We start from the raw sequence: 18943 nt of genomic DNA, 5'->3' as shown, positions 1-18943 counted from the left end.
TCCATTTTTCTAGATGTTAGAAACAGCTGGATAAGCAAAACAAAACACTTCTCCCCTGTATTTTATATTCTTTGGGGACACAAATGATGAGTTAGAAAAGGGGGACTTTCTAACAGTTATTAGTATCAAAATGAATCTGACAAATCAAGGATGCCTGGAGAGGCCAGGCCTGACGGGCTGGGGACAGCGACTCTGGGGCTAGGCTGTGTTAGCTGAGGTCTAACAGGAAGTAGCCAGAGCACACCTGAGGCAGTTAGGGCTAGTAGGGACAAAGGCCTTTGACAGGGACAGAAGCTTCACACTCCAAACAGAAGCCTGGGTACCACAGCACAGAGGATCGAATCCACAGGAAATGGAGCCCAACTGGGCAGGCTACTAAGAACATATAGGCCAGAAGGAGTTAGACTTTACCCCCACACATGAAGCACTTGGGGGGGGGGTGGCTGGAGAGATGGCTCATTGGTTAAGAGCACTGCCTGCTATTCCAAAGGTCCAATTCCCAGCAACCATATGGGATCTCACAACCATCTGTAATAAGATCTGGTGCCCTCTTCTGGCCTATAGGCATACATGCAGGCATAATACTGAATAATAATAAATAAATCTTTTTTAAAAAAGAAGAAGCACTTGGATAGGTTTATTCAGTATAGTAACATGAACCTGAGGTAATTTTAATTCTGATTTTAGCATTGTAAAAAATGTATTTCTCTTGAGTAGGTGGTATACTTCTATGACATCCAGCTTACGCTGTGTCTTCCAAATTCACATGGAGGCTATGTAGCTACTATCCATCTTAAAAAAGTGGCAGGTCTCCTGGCACTGACTTCAATGCCTTCTTCATTTTACTTCCTTCCTTTTGTTTAACTTCTTTACCTTTGTTAAAGTACCAAATGCATGCATCTGGCAGCTGCCTAACATCCTTTTGTGTGTTTTAGGGAAACGATTTTATATTTGAACACAAGACTGGCAAGATAGGACCTATAGTCAGCCACCCCCGAGGATCAGTGACTTCAACTTCAGATGAATGCCAGATGTTCATACTGTTGCCTTCAAGATTACCTTCAAGCTGAGCGTATAAGGCCTATTTGAAACCCAAATGAATTCTGTGATGGGCTTGGGTCCCATCCTCAAGCCACCTGCCTCATCATGGTCATGCCAGATTTCAGATAAGGGTTACCCTCCCTGACAGAGAGCTACCCTCCCAGGTTATCGGGTAGAGGAAGCTGGTCCCACTCTCCCTTTGCCATTCTCCCAGCTCCAGCTCACCCCTTAGAAAAGCATGGAGGATGGGCTACCCCAAGTATACTGTCCAAATATTTCATAACTCTACAGGACTGCCTGGTTCCTACCGATAAAGGGGAGGAGCTGGGACATAGTCCCTCATAAAACAGGGTGACATCTTAAACAATGTAAAAATTTTTTTTTAAGGGCAGACAGAGCCTCAGGCAGGTCTGCCAAGCCTCCAAACTGCCAAATTGCCTGTTGTTCTGCACATCAGAGAAGGAATTGTAAATACCATTATCCCTGTTGGCAGTGGACCTCAGCTTCGGCATTCCAGCCTGGAATAGTCCTCCCAATCCCGGGGGTCCACCCCCTCCAAAATTTCCACCGCTACCACCACCGCCGCCTCCTCCACCGCCACTGCCGCTGCCGCCGCCTCCTCCATAACCACCACCGCCACTGGCACCGGCTCCTTTCGGTTCTGCAGAAGGAGAAAACATACTTGAGAAAATGCAGACGTATTTACCAGTCCTAGCCCCAGGAAAGCCGTTAAGACGGTGCTGAAAGAGCAGGCTGATGCTGGGCACCTGTGGGATGACGATTTCTTCATTCAGCTGAGGGGTTTTAAGGGGTTGCCTTAACCACAGAACCGAAGAGATTTGGGTCCATTGGTAGAAGAAACAGTAAGAGGGGGTGGTGTGTCTCCATGATCCCCTCATTTGATTGGCTGACATATTAGTACCTATTTGCTTTCTATCCTAACATTCAGCAAATCGTTTATCAAGACAAGGTTTCTCTGTAGCTTTAGAGCTTGTCCTGGAACTTGCGCTGTAGGTCAGGCTAGCCTTGAACTCACAGTGATCCACCTACTTCTTTCTCCCCAGTGCTGGGGGAGAAGGCATGCTCCACCAACACCAAGGAAGAGACATATGCTTTTTTTTGGGGGGGGGGGTGGGTTGAGACAAGGTTTCTCTGTAGCTTTGGAGCCTGTCTTGGAACTAGCTCGAAGACTAGGTTGGCTTCGAACTCACAGAGATCCACCTGTCTCTGCCTCCCCAGTGCTGGGATTAAAGGCTTGCACCACTAACACCCAGCTGAAGACATATGCTTTTTAAAAAGTTCATCTTTTTAGAAACTTATGTATGTTTGTGTGTGTTTAAGGTTAAACATCCATGAAAGTCCTATTTCCCCAACCTATACTTTGTCCTGGAGAAGTATCACACAGCTGAGATCTACACATTCATTGTCAGTAACTCACACAGACAATATTTACATTTGACATTTGGAAACAAAGCAAAACTTGCTATTTATGTCTTTTAGATTTGGAGGGAGTTTGCAGTTGTATAACTGTGTGTGTGTGCGTGTGTGTGTGTGTGTGTGTGTGTGTGTGTGCTTTAAAATTTTGAAAAGGGCACTTTTCTATTGTATTTTGTACTTAGTTATTGCTACCAAGAAATTTTATTTGATTTAGCTATTTTGCTGTATATTTTAAGTTAAAAATTATAGAAACATTAGTGATCTTTCATTTTCTAGTAGGCATATAGTCTTCAAATAGTAAAGGCTTCCTTCTTTTCTAAAAGCTGTACCCCTTCTTTCTATTTTTCTGTAAATAATTACTTTGATGGCCGAACCTCCTAAACAATGTAAATTATCAATGTTGCTATGGTAACCATGTTCTTATTTTAATGAGACCACTCCTGTTCTGAAGTTAAATACTAACTATTAGGTTACCAGAGGGTCTTTTTTGTTATTGTTGTTTTTAAATATTTACTGTCAATAAGGATACTTCTATATTAGGCTAAAAGATTTATAATATGGAATCTTATCCAATACCTACATAGCATTTACTGAGCTGACTATATGATTTTTATTATTTTATAAGAAGAATAGATTTTAAATCTAGTACTGAAAAATGGGAATATCTTTGGTCTTGGTGAATTATTCTTACTAGATTTTTTTTTTTTTGCTTAGTATTTTCTTATTCATGATAAATAGTACATGCCACTTTTTTATTTCTGGAACTCCTATGCTGACAGTTTGTTTGGGTGGCTGTCCTGTCTGTTTACAGCATCTCTGACCTGTCCCCACTAGAAGCATCCCATCCCTACCCAGTTAGAGATGGCTAAGAATGTCACCCGGGATTAGCAGGTAACTCAGTGGTAGAGGCTTGCCTAATATTACAAGAATGTCTGGAGAGCCCTGATGAACACCACCAGCCTGCAGACTTCTTGTGTGGAAGACCTTTGCTCCACTTTGCTGTCAGGATGACAACAGTTTCATGACATCTACCAGAGAGCTTTCTGTGGCTTCCTGCTTGAGAATGAATTAGCTGTTTCTTGAAATCTGAAACACAGAACTTAGTAATAATAAACCACTTGATCCCTCAGTTATTCAGAGAGAAAATAGTCTTAGACAGTTTTCATTGGTGATGTGGCTTCCTGAGTGAAGTTTGGTAATGTAATGATTTCTTAGGAAATTAATTTCTTCGAGATTTTAAGATGAGCTGAGCAGCATGAAGCACACCTATAATCCTGTCACTCACAAAGGAACTATCTGAAGACGTTTCAGCATGGAACTTCACTATTCTAGCCTTAATTTTAGAAAATCTGTTTCAAATCTCTTTATTGACTTTCTGAGATTTCATCTTATTCATTAATTCATTTTTCTAAATTAGTCATTAGCTCTCCATCTTTCCTATGTATACAGCTCTCTGCTGGAGACATAATCTGAAAATGAATTGACAAGGATTACTTTACCTAACAGGCTAAACCAAATTACAGCAACAATTTCTAGATTGTTTGCTTTAGAATGAGGTTTAAAATTTTACTGATTTTAACTAGCAATAACGTAACATTGTCCTTGTCATTCAAATATTACTCATCACTGAATAATACATCTTACAGCACCACATATACACACAGGGCACATTTACATGGTATTACATGGTATTATAAATAGAAAGTGTGCTGTGCTATAAGACACATCCATATGTCTTGTCTACCCTCATATAGGGAAGTGTGATGGTCTGGGTATCATTTATGTGTATCGATCAAGGCTCACATGTGGGAAACCTAGTCCTCAGTGTGTCCATGAGAGAGGGAGTATGACCTTTAGGAAATAGGGGGTGATGGGAAATAATTAAGCAATGGAGGAAGGGTTGTTATTGCCCTCAGAAGAAACTAATATGGTTTCACAGGACACTGAAAGGGTTTATTATAAAACAGCAAGACTTGCTAACCCCCTTTCTGGTTTTCTGTCTTGCTAAATGGTCTGCCCTATGCCTGTATTTCTGCCATTGCTGTAACACCATCTCTATGAGGTCCTTGTCAGAGCCAGGCCAATGCCAATACCATACGCTTAAACCTCTAACCTATAAGTTAAACCAATTTCCTCTCCTTATGCAGTACTTGGTATTAGGTCTTTTGTTATAATAACAGAGTGGACTAATACAAAAAAACGTGAAATTGAGGGCAGTGAGCTGGCTTCAGGCCATTTAGTATAAATGGTAGACAGGGCTGAATTACAAAGCTATCATGTATAAGCACTTTGATACAGAGTCAGGGAGGTTTGGCATGCAAACAAATACAAAACCATGGATGAATTTTGTTGTTTGCAAAGAGCCTGAACAGCAGTGTAGGTATCCAGTTAAGTGTAGGGACAATGAAGGCATATATTGGGTTACATCTTACATCTGTCAGATGCACACCCCTCAGCACCACTTAGCCTGAGAGGAAAAGGCTAACATTATTTCAGTGCAATGGAAGACACGGACCTTGAAGACTAGGAGGAGTTTCCATATGGAGTCAGGAATAGGCCCACACTGTCCAGTTCCCATCAGAGTTGGGGAGAACTCACACCTTCTTTTCAAGGCTCCAGACTCTTAGGGAGAGCCGATGTCCTCTGTCCTAGAGTCGGTAGCTTCTCTAGCCGCACACTAGAGAGTACAACTCAGATGACTGTTGGACCAAAGCTTCCCAGCTAAAACTGTGCTGGGCTCCCAGACGCCCATGGGGTGTTTGATCTAGAGATCTGACTGCTATTCAGGTGCTGAAAATCCACAGTGCCTTTCTGAGCTCTGTGCAGACATGCGCCTGACAACAGAGCCCCGTTCAAAGTCTCTGCTTTGCTTTCCTCATTTCCATTTCCCTCCCTTTCTCTTCCAGCTGACTGCCCTCCCACCCACGTCTTCCCCAGTGATGCTCTACCTACCTCTAACCCTCCTAAACACTGCATCCTAATTCACCGTCCACAAAGCTGCACTTGGTGACTGCCAGTTCAGCCAGTTTCCTTGAGTCTAAATGAGATCTGAGGTTATGATCAATCCTGGTGACATGGAAAGGACAGTGTCCAGTCAGGCATGGTTTGCACTCCCTCACAAGGCCAATGAGGAGACTTACATTGTACGCACTTGCCTGTTTATATAGACCCTGTTTTACTGCAAAAGGCTCCTCGGTCTCAGATGCACAGATAAGCACATTGTGATCTCATTTCCTCTCCCCAGCCTCCTGGGAATCACATCTTCCTCCAGAATTCCACCTTGCAGACAACAGAGCACTGTGCCAGCTTTATGTCATTGGAAGCTCACAACAGACTCATATGGTCGGTTCTGAGGTATCACCTCAGCTTTACAAATGAAGACATTAAGGCTGGGAGTTGTGGCCTGATGGCTTCCCTGGGCCCTGAATCCTCATCCGAAGGCCGCGACACTCCATGTTTCATGCTTCCTTGTCATCTGTGATGCCTGGAGCAATGGGTTAATCTCCAGAAAGCACTATGAATAATTCAGAGAATCGCTGCTGTGTGTTTCTTGGACAAAGAATTATTATGCTAGCTTCCTGGAGCATTAGAGGGGACCCAAGCCAAAGCTGTGGCTACAATGACTAGCTCAGTCCTGTCTTTTGCTAGCTTTGCAGCTGCTGTTAGTGTGAGGGGGGAGGTGAAGGTTTGGTGAGAAGTGTAATTTGACCATTAGGCTGCAAACCATTTAGCACTATGGAAAGAACTTTTACTCACTGTCCAATATTGGTGCACTTCTGTCGTTGGTGGTTGTCTTCTTGAGTTTCTTCCCTTTGCTGATGTCAGAGAGAAGGGCATTCCTCCCAGCCTGCTGTGTCTTATTCAAGGTGGGTTTCTCGGTATTGGCCTGAAAGGTAACCACATAGACTCATCAGCCACCCTTGGGGTAAAATCAGGCACTGTAGTTTTAAGAGTCCAGGCTGTAAACTCTATGAGAGTTTTGGACTCTATGCCATTCTCTTTAAGGCCTGATGTCTGGGAGCAGATACAGCAACAACAAAAAAAAAAAAAAAAAAAAAAAAGAAAGAAAGAGGAAGAATAAGTCTGTGATAAAAATCTAAATTTTCAGACCATAATCTTCCCATAAACAGCCAGGGTGTGCTGGTCCCCTCACAGGAGGAGGGGTTAAGTATGAGGCCTCTCCCATGTTTAGCACTCACCTGATACAAGGAAGTGCCTGACTCTGTCAAAGCACTGTAGGTTTTTAAACTCACTCAACTTTTAGGAAACAACTCCCTCTGAGTGCATTGACTAAAGTGCTTTCCTTCTTTGATTTGTCAGATTTGCTATGGCATAATTTCCATTAAAGTGAATCCTTCCTGCCAGTTCATAGTACTACTAATTTTGACAAACATAGTCAAGATACAGAAGACAATATTTTTCCTTACGGGGCAATTCCCTCATGTTCTTTTGACCATAAGATGTTTCTAATGTTTAATTCCTTTGAAAGCTTAGCTCAGAGAAAGTACCCTACTACTTACAAAAATGTTTGGGCAATTCTTACAATCTTAACGTTCCTGACTAGGAAACAGAGACCTTGGCCCTTTACAGTTATTTTAGGAATATGGACACTCAGGGGTCTAGCACACGGATATGGAGGTAAGCGTTTCTCACATGTGGATACTCGCTTGGTCTTGCTCGTTTGTGGCTGCCTCAAGGCTAAAGGTCTTTCCAGGAGGCCTGAGAGTCCTCCAGGGATGGCCCCACCCTTCTGAAAGGGGTGAGAGCCCAGACAAGACAGTTGTGGGCATGAGGAGTAAAGCTGGGGAAGCACATGGTTTGACACCTCACTCAAGTCTTTTAGTGTCATCATGGGAGGCAGAAGGGCAGCTCGGCTATTTGGAATTACTGTATATCATGTTGCAAACATAGTGACATGGTGAGGCAGCCCTTGGTAGCAATGGTCACAGCTAAGCTCTTTTCAGTGTGCTGTATATTATTTTAATTCAGTCTTCATTGACCCTGTGTGCTATTTCCGCTTTACAGCCACACGTGTGCCCACAAAGGCAAAACAAAAACATCAATGAAAACCTGTAGTAAGTTAAATGTCTCTACACACACACACACACACACACACACACACACACACACACACACTCTGCTGCAGAGGCTAAGAGGAGGTGCTGAGGTCTGAACACTGGCAGTCTGACTCCAGAACCTTCCTTGGAATCTGAAGGAAGAGTAAATGTGGGGTCCCAGTGTGCCTTCCCCATCAATACCCCTACCTCCAACCCCAAAGCAGCCTGCTGGGAGCCTTCCTACTGTCCTTCCAGACAGTCTTTGCGGGAGTAACTTGGTTTGCTAGTAATTTTATTCTCTATTATACCTAAAACATCATGGAGGGACCTTTAAAAACTACCTGGTCCCTTTATTTTAAGGATGAAGGTCAACTCAGGGCTAGAGAGTAACTGATGTGTTCCCACTGGACACCTTCAGTTTTGAGTGAAGAGCCGCCTGCTTGGCTTCCTCCTGACCTCCTTGGATGCCAGCCTCGCTCCTATGGCAGACCAGGACCCTTACTTACATTACTCCACTAGGTCAGTATCCCCTGGTGGTCACCAGTCCACCTTCCCTTCCTCCTGGATCTTGTTTTGAGGTCTGTATTTGTATCCCTAGCTGGCCTTGAACTAATCTCCTGCCTCAGTGTCAGGAGTTTGGATGGTAGGTGAGCCACCACACAGGCTTCAAACTTTAGTCTTTAGGTTCAACATTCATGATTTTAAAACCCTCCTCATGCTGTGTTATTTATTTAATATTTTCATTAAATTCATTCACTCTATCATTTTCTGTACTGTTTTTTAATGAACACTTTCTTTTAAATGAAATCACTGGCTTTCAAATCAGCCTCGGGCTTTGCTGGGCCAATCACACATTTTTAGAACACATATTAAAATAAATACATCGGCATTAAAATTCTAAAACTTAACCCATGTGCCAATTAATAATGATAGGCACCTCACATTTTGGGAGAAATACGGATAAACTAATCTTGCCACATTAGCCAGCTAAGAGTGTTTTCTAATTAATCCACACAAGACTGCTTAAAATTTTATGGACTGACACGTTTAGAAAAAGAAAAAGAAATTATTGTAAAAACAAATTGGCTAAAAAGATACACAAACTCTACCTTAGAATAAACCTAACTCCCATCAAATTGCTATAAATATTTCTAAATGTTTAAACATAATTTGTCCTTATGCCCAAAGAGGCTCTCTCAGGGAGCTGGGACTAAGTGTTAGTTTAAAACTCAGAAGAGTTTTAAAATGTGCCCATGGGAACCTGGAGCCAGGGATGTTTTCTCCCCAAGCCTCAGGTTCCCCATACAAGAAATAAAAGGATCGGTCATCAATGAGTGCCTCCCAAGCAGAAAAGGCTCACAAGGTGGAGGGAGCTTTGGGATGACGCTTGCCTTGGAGTCAAGGCTCACACAATAGTGGGGCTTTGGGATGAAGTGTGTCTTGGAGTCTTCCTGAAAGACAATGCACTACATTCCCCAATAGGCTCATCAAAGGACCAGGAGTCCAGTGAGGACATTCCTCTAGGACATAATCATCTAGACACAAGGACAGGTTATAATGGGAGAGTGTGGGAAAGGCGGTGGTGGTGATGGGGATAGCATCAGTGGAGAACAGAGTGAAGAGAGGGGAGAAGGTGGAAAGAGAAAGGAGTGAGTCTGGAAGGCAGTCGGTACACTGCTGAGAGCCTGCACTCTCTGGATCGGCCCACCCAAGAGTGACTGGCCAGGCACTGAGTTCATCTGAACGGGAAACAGTGCCAACAGCTTCAGAGCTGTCCTGAGAACCCTTATGTTAAACCAACACATTTGCCTTGATGGACCTGTAGAGGAAGCCTAATAACCCATACTCCAGGCTCCCAGCCTGCATCCCAGGAGACCTGGACCAAACACAACCTTTGTGTTGTGTGTCTTTGATAGGTCTCAACTAGGTTCTCACCTAAGAAAAGATGGGGCCCTGGCAAAGCCTTCGAGGGCAGGCCAATACCAGAATGCCAATGCACTTATGACACAACTACATGCCAGGGTTTGACTTTGTTTGGTCTCCTTCATGGGCAGAGTGAAGGGAGAAAGCCACTGTGTTGGCACGGTCCGTAAATAATCCTAGGTCTTAGGAGGTAAAGACAGGAGTTGCAGACCAGCTTGGACTGCAAGACTTTTTCTAAGAAGTTTTTTGTTTTTTTGTTTTTGTTTTTCCTTTTTCTAAGAAAAAGCGAACAAAGGAAAGGTACTTACCAGAGCAAATGTTGGTGGTGGTGGTGGTGCCGGTGGGGGAGGGACAGGCATCTTGGACAGTTAAAACTTCAACAGTCTTGAGGATAAATCTGTATAAACAAAACACATTGGTGCATTAGCTCATTCTACGATGTCTGTCCGAGCCTCCCTACTAGTCTACTTCAGTGACACAGGCCGCCTTTTAGAAGGGGATGAGATGGACTACCCTGCCCTCATTGCTCAGGTAGGACTGTTTAGGAGGGACCCTCCTGGGAGAGAAAGTCTGAAAGGAGATACAGGGTGCCTGAAAGTCACACCCAGTACTAACTCTAGTCATTTCTGTCCCCACATTGCAGGCCACAGTGGATCAGGGTGTCTGTGAGCCTGTGCCTGCAAACCAGGAAGAGTTTCTGGAAGCTACTGGAAATGAATCCCAGTCTGGTCAAACATATTTTAAGTAGTACTTCCTCTTCCACATTCATTTGCATAAAATATTTTCTGCTCTCCCATCTTTCAGCTCCCCTTGAATCAGGTAAGATCCCTAGATGATAGCCAGGCAGTGATGATGCATACTTTTAGTCCCAGAGCTCAGGGGGCAGAGGCAGGTGGATCTCTGTGAGTTCAAGGCCAACCTGGTCTACAGAGCGAGTTCCAGGACAGCCAGAGCAGTTACACAGAGAAACCCTATCTTGAAAAATAAGAAAGAAAGAAAGAAACAAACAAACAAACAAAACAAAAAAAAAAAAAAAAAAGAAAGAAAGAAAGAAAACCAAAAACTCTAGATGGGTCAAAAGCATTAAAATTTAAGAACCTTTGTTACACAGTTTGAGCTTTCAGTCACTTGAACAGTCTGAGACATCAGCCATCTGAGTTCTAAATAACATATGCGCAAATTCCAAACACAGGAATTATTTGCCTTTATTCTCAATAGTCTTTCCCAATGCAGAAAACAATTTTGGAGCTTAAGCATTATTTTAGCTGAACCACTAAAAAGTTGATGTGGAAAATTTATGCCTTAAAACACGCCATCTATTGAAATACTGTGGACAGCTTGCTTCCTGTGAACAGCATAGCTAGATTCCTCACACCTGCTTCTAAACAAGGATGAAGACATCTGGGACCCATTCCCTTCAAAGTGAGCTAACTGTGAAATGGAACTTAGCCCAGTGTGGTGGGACATCCCTGCAATCCAAGTACTTAGGAGGCAGAAGCAGGAGAACCATAGCAAGCCTGAGGCCTACACAGTGAGCCAGGTCTACACAGCAAGCCCTAGGTTAGCCAGAGCTGCAGAGACCCTGGTTCTTCATCCAGTCGCTAACCTTCAACAACATTGCAAGGAAGCTCGGCTGCATTCATCCTACAGCCAGGGATCCCGCGACCTAGAAAAACTGACTCTCACTAAAAATCCCCAAGGCTGTTCATTAGAACCCTGTCCTTTTGGTCTCTGCTCTCTCACCGGGCTCCCTGTTCCTGGCCATTTTAAGCAGTTTTTGTTTGTTTGTTTGATGAAGCTTGCTTGTTACCTAGGCTGGAATCCTTTGAAGTAAGAAACTGTCCTAGAAGAGAACATCTCTGCCTCTCCAGATGAACTATCCATGCGTTCACCTCAGTACTAAAAGGCTGCCAAGTACCTTTGTTACTCTTTAGCTGAGTAGCTACTAAGCATGGTCTGTACGCTTCCAAGCTGAGCCTTAAGGGAAAGCTTTTTTAAAATCCCAGAAATCCCAGTCTTGGCACATCACTCATCACATGGATCAAAGGCCAAGTTTGTGTCTCCCCATGCTCGGCTCACTGCCAGGCCCACATAGTCTTCTTGCCAGACTATAGACTCCACCAGGTCTCCCCAGTGACATACAGGTTCTCACTAAATACGTGTAAGGAAGGAGCTGGGGTTACATAAGCACACCGAATGCTCGTCACTGGAATGGCTCGCAGTGTACCTAGTGTTCTATGAGGCTTAGGCAAAGAATGTGCCGTATCTCAGAAGGGCTTGCTAGTGTTAACTGCTGGGACTTGTTTTTATGGCAGCCTGGGACTTTCTGAGTAAACTCAAACTCCAAGGCCTTGAAAAGTAGGGCTTTCTAGTGCCTCCCACAGCCCACACCAGTCAGAGATGATCTTCCTGGACCAGGTCACAGACCCTAATGGACTAGGCATTCCTGACTGTATCCATCCTCACACCTACAGGGTCTACAGATGGATCAGCAGCTTGTGAGCTTGGAGGATCAAAACAAAGTGAATATTTGAGAAGTACAATGCACTAGACATCACACCCCATCCTAGAGCACCTGAGTATCTCACAGCTGCGCCCCATTTGTTAACTGCATGGAGCTGGTTGTGGAGAACACTGTGAATAAAAGAATTGCTAGCACACTCCCTTTTCTAGAGAGTCTCGCCACAGATTTGTCCCAGGAAGCTCACAACTTCTACAATATGCTTGGAAGACAGAATTATCCTGAACATAAAATGACTGATTTGGGGGACTGAGAGAATTTGCTAGTCATTTAAATAAGTTGCTTCATAGTCTAAAGCTAATTTAGAATTCAATCTGAAGTTGACCCTACGAGGCCCACAGCACTAAATAACCCAAAGGGATTTCCAATAAATGCACCAGGGCCACCAGCAGTCATCAGAAGGGGCTTTCTAATCCTGGGGGTTTGGGGGAATTTCATTAGAGAAGACCGGAAATGGCTTTATCCAGTTGTGTTTGTTTTGCTTTTTGTTGTTGTTGTTTTTTAACTGCTATGGGCTGTTTGAAAACTCAGAGCATATTGTTCTGTAAGCATTTCCAGAAGTTGCCCTTAAACACTATGCTACATAAAAGGGAATAGGGGAAAGTAGCCCTTTCTCCACAAAAGGGGTCCTGTGTGTGGAAGGGTGGGGGAGGGTTACCAGAGAAACAAGGCAACAGATCCGAAGGTCCAACTGCTCTTGCTCTTGGTACTTTTATATTCTTTCTATAATTTCCATTTAAGTCCAGTAACAGTTTATATATAGCACCCCTACTTTATCTTCATGATTGCTTGCATGCTCCTGGCTCCCTTCCAACTTCACTTTCTTATTTTCTCCTCCGACTTCAAGGGGGAACATTGTAGAAAATATCGGGCAACATAGAAAGACACCAAAAGTTCTGTTTGTCCTCAGGAAAAAAAAAAGTATTCAGTAATAATTAGCTCTTAGATTGAAAGGGAGCTGGGGTAAACAACCCCCAGAAGTCATTCTTGTTTTGATGTATACCCTCCTAGCTTAAAAATGCAGTAGTATGTATGGCTGGGCACCTATCCACCCCTCTCTCAGGCTGGGAAAATGTGTTCTCCACTCCCTATGTTTGGCCAAGACATTAATATAAGAGGTTTTAGAATACATATAACTTAGTAATGTTTAAATGAGTCAAAGGTCTTAAATTCACATTGTTATTACAGCCATAAAAATATATAAAGGCAAGGGCATTCATTCAGAAGCCGTGGATTTACTCAAGGCACATGAACTTAATTTAGTAATATGAAATTGCTGCTAAAATCAGGAATTTTTTAAAAGCTCAGAGTTTTGAGATTCCTGCTGGAAAAATCCTTCTTGATTTTATTCTTTAGAGACTCCACAATGCAAACTGAGTTGGATATCTTTAAGACCTGAAAACCATCAAAACTAATTAAGGTGAATTTGGCTTTGTTCTTCAACTTCCTGTAAAAGGGCTCAACGGGAAAACTGGTGCTCACAGTAAACCACAGTCATCCTGTTTCTTTAACACAATCTTTTCACAGGTGCAGTTGCCTGTAGTTTCTATTTTATGTCACCAGTTGCTAGGCAACGAATGTGGGGGGGTACCCCCACCCCTACCCCACCCTGCATCCTCCATGGCCATTTCAGAGACTTAAAACCTACACAGAAAGGTTTGTTGCTCTTACTGTTAGTTACTTCACCTCTCCTGAGCTGCAGGTCCCTGCTCAGGGTAAGGAGGCAGTCCGAACATGAGAGACAAGCAGAGTACAGAAAGCAAACAGACAAACCCAGTGTCCCAGTTAGTGATGGTTTGCCCTCACTAGCAACTGCTGTGGAACCCACACAGGCTGCACCCAGAATCCTCCATGCCCCAAAATGCACGTGTTCTTTGCTCATTTGAAACAACAGCTTCAGTGACTGTTTGCTAGAGCTGTTTTCTTTCTCATGGTAGCAGGTTGTGCCTGTGGCACTCAGAAGTTAGCTCAGACAGGCTTCACTCAGAGTTCTAGAGAAAGAGGTGGTTTAGGGCTGAGGTTGCAGTGGTGGTGGTAGGATGCTTGCCAGCATGTGGCCCCAAAAGCTCTCTCCAGAGCAACGCGGAGAGCGACTTGGGACACAGACTCAAAATCTCACTCTAATAGTGACTACAGGAGAAACAGAGGTTACCATGAAGATTTTATTTTAACCCACTATCTTACATATTTAAAAATTAACAGAAGCTATAGGTATCCCAGGCCCTTCTAAGTTTAGCTGGGTGACTGAGCTACTTGTGGGTTAGCTTAAGGGGTAAAGGCCAGGAATCCTTTATTTTATGCATAAAAGTAACACGATTTTCTTCCCACTATCTTCCATCTTTACAAGTACCTTCTTCAAGCAGCTCAAAGCTCAAAGCTGAAGTTTCCCTAAATCCTCAGCACCATTTCTAGTATTCCCTAGTATTCCCATGAGAATTAATCTCTGCTCCAACCTGCAGGACACACACACACACACACACACACACACACACACACACACACACACACACAGAGAGCACTCAGGTCAACATACCCAATATATTTATTTCATCATCTCAAGTACAGCCTTGTAATATGTGCTGAAATGTCACGAGATTTATTTCTAAAAAGGTCAAAATACTTAGAAAGGAAAATATTTTACTTATGATTAATCATTTGAAGCATATTTAATGTTGCTATGATAATTAAAACAAAACATGTTGTAACCCCCTGTAATTCTCAGGGCTAGAAAAGGACCTGGAAAACAATTATACAACTTATCACGTGACCTCCCAACTGTACAGGTGGAAAATGCTCCTGGAATCTAGAAAATTTCCTCTACACTCAGTAGTTAGGTGGTTTGGGCAAAAGACTTAGCCTGCCTAAGTCCAGTTTCCACTGTGGATGGACATAATGGTATCTACTTAATTAGGTTTATATATGACTTAAAGGAGGCAGGGCTTAATAAGTATTAGTCATTTGTTAGAAATAATACTAAAAAGAACAAGCAATAGTAAAGGTCAAATCACACACAAGTGTCGAGTGTGAAACCTTAGCCCTCATGTGCACAGACATGTGCACATCTACACTACCACTGAATCACAAAGGAGATGAGAAAACACACATATAAGCCAATCTTAGGGGGCTGGAGAAATGGCTCAGTGGTTAAGATGTCTTATTGCTCTTCTTAGGATCTGAGTTCGGTTCCCAGCACCCATATCACAACTGCTTGTAACTTCAGTTCCAGGGGATCCTATACTCTCTTGCCTCAGCGGGCACCTGCACACACACACACACGAACACAAAGACACTGGTGTGTGTGTGTGTAAATAAAACAAATAAAAACAAATCACAGTTTACATTTCCCAGAAAACTGTCCTTATTAAGGCATTTCTCATTCTAGTTTTCTGTTTCAGTTTTACTTTTTAGAACTTAAGGTCATGAAACACAGACAAGTATTTATGGCAGTCCAAAGTAAATATTCTTTCCAATATGGGACACACACATACATACATGTATGCAGGCAGAACACTGAATACATAATAAATAAATAAATCTTTTAAAAAGTTGATAACAAAAAAAAATAGAGCCATCCTTAATCCCTTAAGGGATAAATGTATCAGAATTTAAAGAGAAACTTTACATTCCCAGCAGAAGTTTAAAGAAAATTCTAACACAAATGATGTCTTCATTAAAACATTACACAGTCCTCAAGGGTCTGGAACATGGTAGCAGCTCTTCTAACAAGCTGAACATGGGTCTGGGGGAGTTGCAGCTTACAGGCCAGAGCTAGCATTTGATTTCCTCTGAAATGAAGCTGGCACCAGGGAACACACTCCACCATAATTCTTCTAGACTGTGTTTCCCTCCACAGTTTAAATGGAGTCTTGGAGAGCTCTACACAAGTACCCACAGACAAACTTTGCAGAGCATCAAAAAAGCTGCCTGTGGTTTAGACAAATCACTTACTCTCTTTAGACCTATTAAAAAAAGTTTTGACGAGAACAAAATGCTGGGAGGCTAGCATGTAACACCAAGAGGCCAAACACTGTAAGACCCACACTCAGGAGATCCCTAGCTCCTCCTCTTCCTCCCCCCTCTAATCCACCTTCCCCATTCTATCAGTCAGTCTGCATGTAGCCCTCTACCTTCTGAACTAGAATTCTTCTGTAGTCTTCATTTACATTGTATTTTTACACAACAGCTACATATTACATTAGTGAAAAACATCTGTGCCTATTGACTAAAGTTGTAGGCATCCTCCTTAGCTTTAAAAGTGTCACTCTATATTTCCTAAAGGGGAAAAAGGAGCACAAATTGCTTTTTCAAATACAGCCCAGAGAATTATTTTTTATATAAAACATTTCCTTAATCCTGCTCCACTGGGCCTCTGTGTGCACAGCTTTAAAATTTAAGGTTACATTTTACGTTGACATAATTTAATATTAACCATGTTAAAATTAATTATGACAAATGATACTGAATCTGATTAACACCAGTCATTGCTTCTGCACTGTCCTGATGTGGATCAAATTACTCTAAAAGACCATGTCAGTCCTTGCTAATACCCTGCCTGAGCCTGGGACACACCACATCTGCAGCATCGGGACAGCATCAGGCTTAGCAAGCACAGAGCTGGTGCTTTGCTTTGAAACTGACAGTGACTGCTTAGACTTTAAAACATCCTGCGGCGGATCAAACTGAAGACTCAGAGGCAGCTCTGTGGACCTGACTTGACTGTACACAGCACAGGTATGTTAAATGACACAGCCCCCATTTCAGGGGAAAATGGGAAAGAAATTAATGTGGATCCAAATTTGTCCAATGGTCAGGAAAAATTCTACAGAAAATCTCACTTGCCTCTTGGCTCAGAACAAGTTACAAAGCACTCACTATCACGATAGCAGGCAATAGGAATAAATCACATGGTTTTCTACAGAACAATTAAACATCTTTATCTCCACATACTATGGCCCATTAAACACCATTTAGTTCTTCCCTTTTGCTGATAAGGGAAAGAAATTAAGTCTGAATACAGTTTTTCTTACCGTTAAAAAGGAAGGCATGATCAGGGACTCAGGCAGATAAGAGAGCAAGCAAGACGTGAGACAGTACAGAAAACTGGCCCTCCAAATGGCATCATCTTCTAACACAAACGAGGGGTTGTTTCTGGGCAGCCATTTTGGACACGCTCTGGCCTCCTGTTCTGGGTGACACACTGAGTCAGAGGCAGGCAGCGTTCTGTGGTATTCACTTCCTGCCTGATTAATTTCTCGTTTGTTCCTTCCTCCTTTGCTATAGAAAAAGAAACTAGATTGGTTTTGCTTAAGAAGCAAAGAAAAAAAAAAAAAACAAATTAAAAAGTTTCTCCTTCCTCCAGGATAGAATGTAACCACTCGATACTGTAAAGTGGGTCTCTACCTCTCTCCAGTTAACAGCCTTTTTTTTTTCTTTTTCCTCGACACCACTACAAAAATAATCACTCCTAGAACCTGAGATTCCTTCAAAAGAATTCGATTTGAAAGCACAACTCTCAATTCTGACTATTTCATTTAGCAATATTGAGAAGAGTCACTCAAGAAATAAAAGCCCTTGACTGCACTGAGAATTAGTGAGCCTTCCTCATTTGCAAGTATTCAAGTGTGTGGGGAGAAAGTCGGATGCAGGTGAGGCGTGCAGGTTGGGTGTATCACAGCAAGGAAGCTTGGAAATGCCACTAGGGTGTAAGTCAGGATAAAAGATACACCGGGCAAGCTGTAGAGCCATAGCCTTCTAGACCCAAATGCTTTGTTTCCTCTCTCTGTACTTACAGGGTGACAGTCAACTCTTTTAGAAGACATCTGACAAAACACCACAGAAAGTAAAGGCTGATGAGGGATTTAGATTTCTTACTTCTGGGGTAGATGACAAGGAAATATAGCTCGCTATTTCACAGCCTTGGGTTGTGTATAGAATAGCATAAAATATCCACACATTTCTCTTGATAATGCATCTGAGCAACTCATACTCATGTTTGCAACACATACCACAGGACTGAAAAAAGAGTCATATTTCAGAAATTCCATTTTGAACCCTGAATGTGGGGTCCTGATTCAGATGCACACAAAGATCCAAGCTACCTGGCATCCCCTTACCTGTGCAGATGGCTGAGAGAGAAGCAAAGGGTGGTTTCAGTGGAGACTGGTTGGAGGAGAGTGTAGGATGCAGTGGGACCAGTAATATTAATTTCCTCTGGTGTTAGGACAGCCCTACCACAATGCCAGCAGTACCAGTATGGAGGGGAGCTGGACAGGTGAACTCAAAGTTTGAAAGGTGGTAAATTCAGATTCCCTGAGATCTGAGTTGAATGGAATAAGCCGCTCACAATGTCAGGCCAGGGGCATAATTCCTAGAGGTGAACATTCAAGGGTAAATGACAGGTCCTTCACTTCCACCTGGAGCTGTCTGAAGGCATGCAGGACCTCTTTCTTGCCTAAAGCAGGACTCTGAGTACAAGTGGTGTTCAAACAGGGACATTAGGCACGAGGCCAAACAGAGGCAGAGGCTTGCAGCCAGCGTCCACTTCTGAAAACCCTTGGGGCAACAGAAAATGTTATCAACTCAAAACTTAAATGCTTGAGTGAAATCTTTGAGGAAGTCTAATTATAGCTGGCTCTAAAACAAGAACAGGGGCAATGAGATGATTTGTCTACGTATTTACAGAGTTATTTTGAAGTTCACTATGTCAGGTACCCCAAACACGCGTGCGCGTGCGCGTGCGCGCGTGCACACACACACACACACACACACACACACACACACACACACACACACACACGGCTGGGGGGCACTTTCCATAGCTATTCTATTCATTAGCAAAAGCTTGTCACTTAGAAGGCAGGGAGTAGGCATATAGAATTGGGGTCTATTTCATCTTTTACGAAGTCTGTAAATGCACTCTAGGCTGCTTGAGATGTGCGTTACATAAGACAGGATGGGAATCAGA

General features: G+C 42.9%; 1 protein-coding gene across 3 annotated transcripts in view; it reads right to left on the bottom strand.

The window, feature by feature from the left end:
- Wipf1 (WAS/WASL interacting protein family member 1) overlaps positions 1 to 18943 on the bottom strand; it is a 99376-nt gene that overhangs the window by 8210 nt on the left and 72223 nt on the right. For 2 of the 3 annotated variants that reach the window (XM_051184461.1, XM_051184462.1), the window contains exons 2-4: positions 9767 to 9855; positions 6235 to 6364; positions 1517 to 1702 (exon numbers count right to left, since the gene is read on the bottom strand). In XM_051184461.1, the coding sequence (XP_051040418.1) occupies positions 1517 to 1702; positions 6235 to 6364; positions 9767 to 9817 (367 nt within the window). In that variant the 5' untranslated portion in view covers positions 9818 to 9855. Of the gene's footprint in view, positions 1 to 1516; positions 1703 to 6234; positions 6365 to 9766; positions 9856 to 17006; positions 17182 to 18943 lie in introns of those variants that run through there. The other variant, XM_051184463.1, reaches the window with a different exon arrangement.

The sequence above is a fragment of the Phodopus roborovskii genome, unplaced genomic scaffold (assembly GCF_943737965.1).
Source record: "Phodopus roborovskii unplaced genomic scaffold, PHOROB, whole genome shotgun sequence".
In the NCBI taxonomy this organism is placed as follows: Eukaryota; Metazoa; Chordata; class Mammalia; order Rodentia; family Cricetidae; genus Phodopus; species Phodopus roborovskii.
Note: the sequence above shows the minus strand (reverse complement) of the source record. Positions and strands in the feature narration are given on the sequence as shown.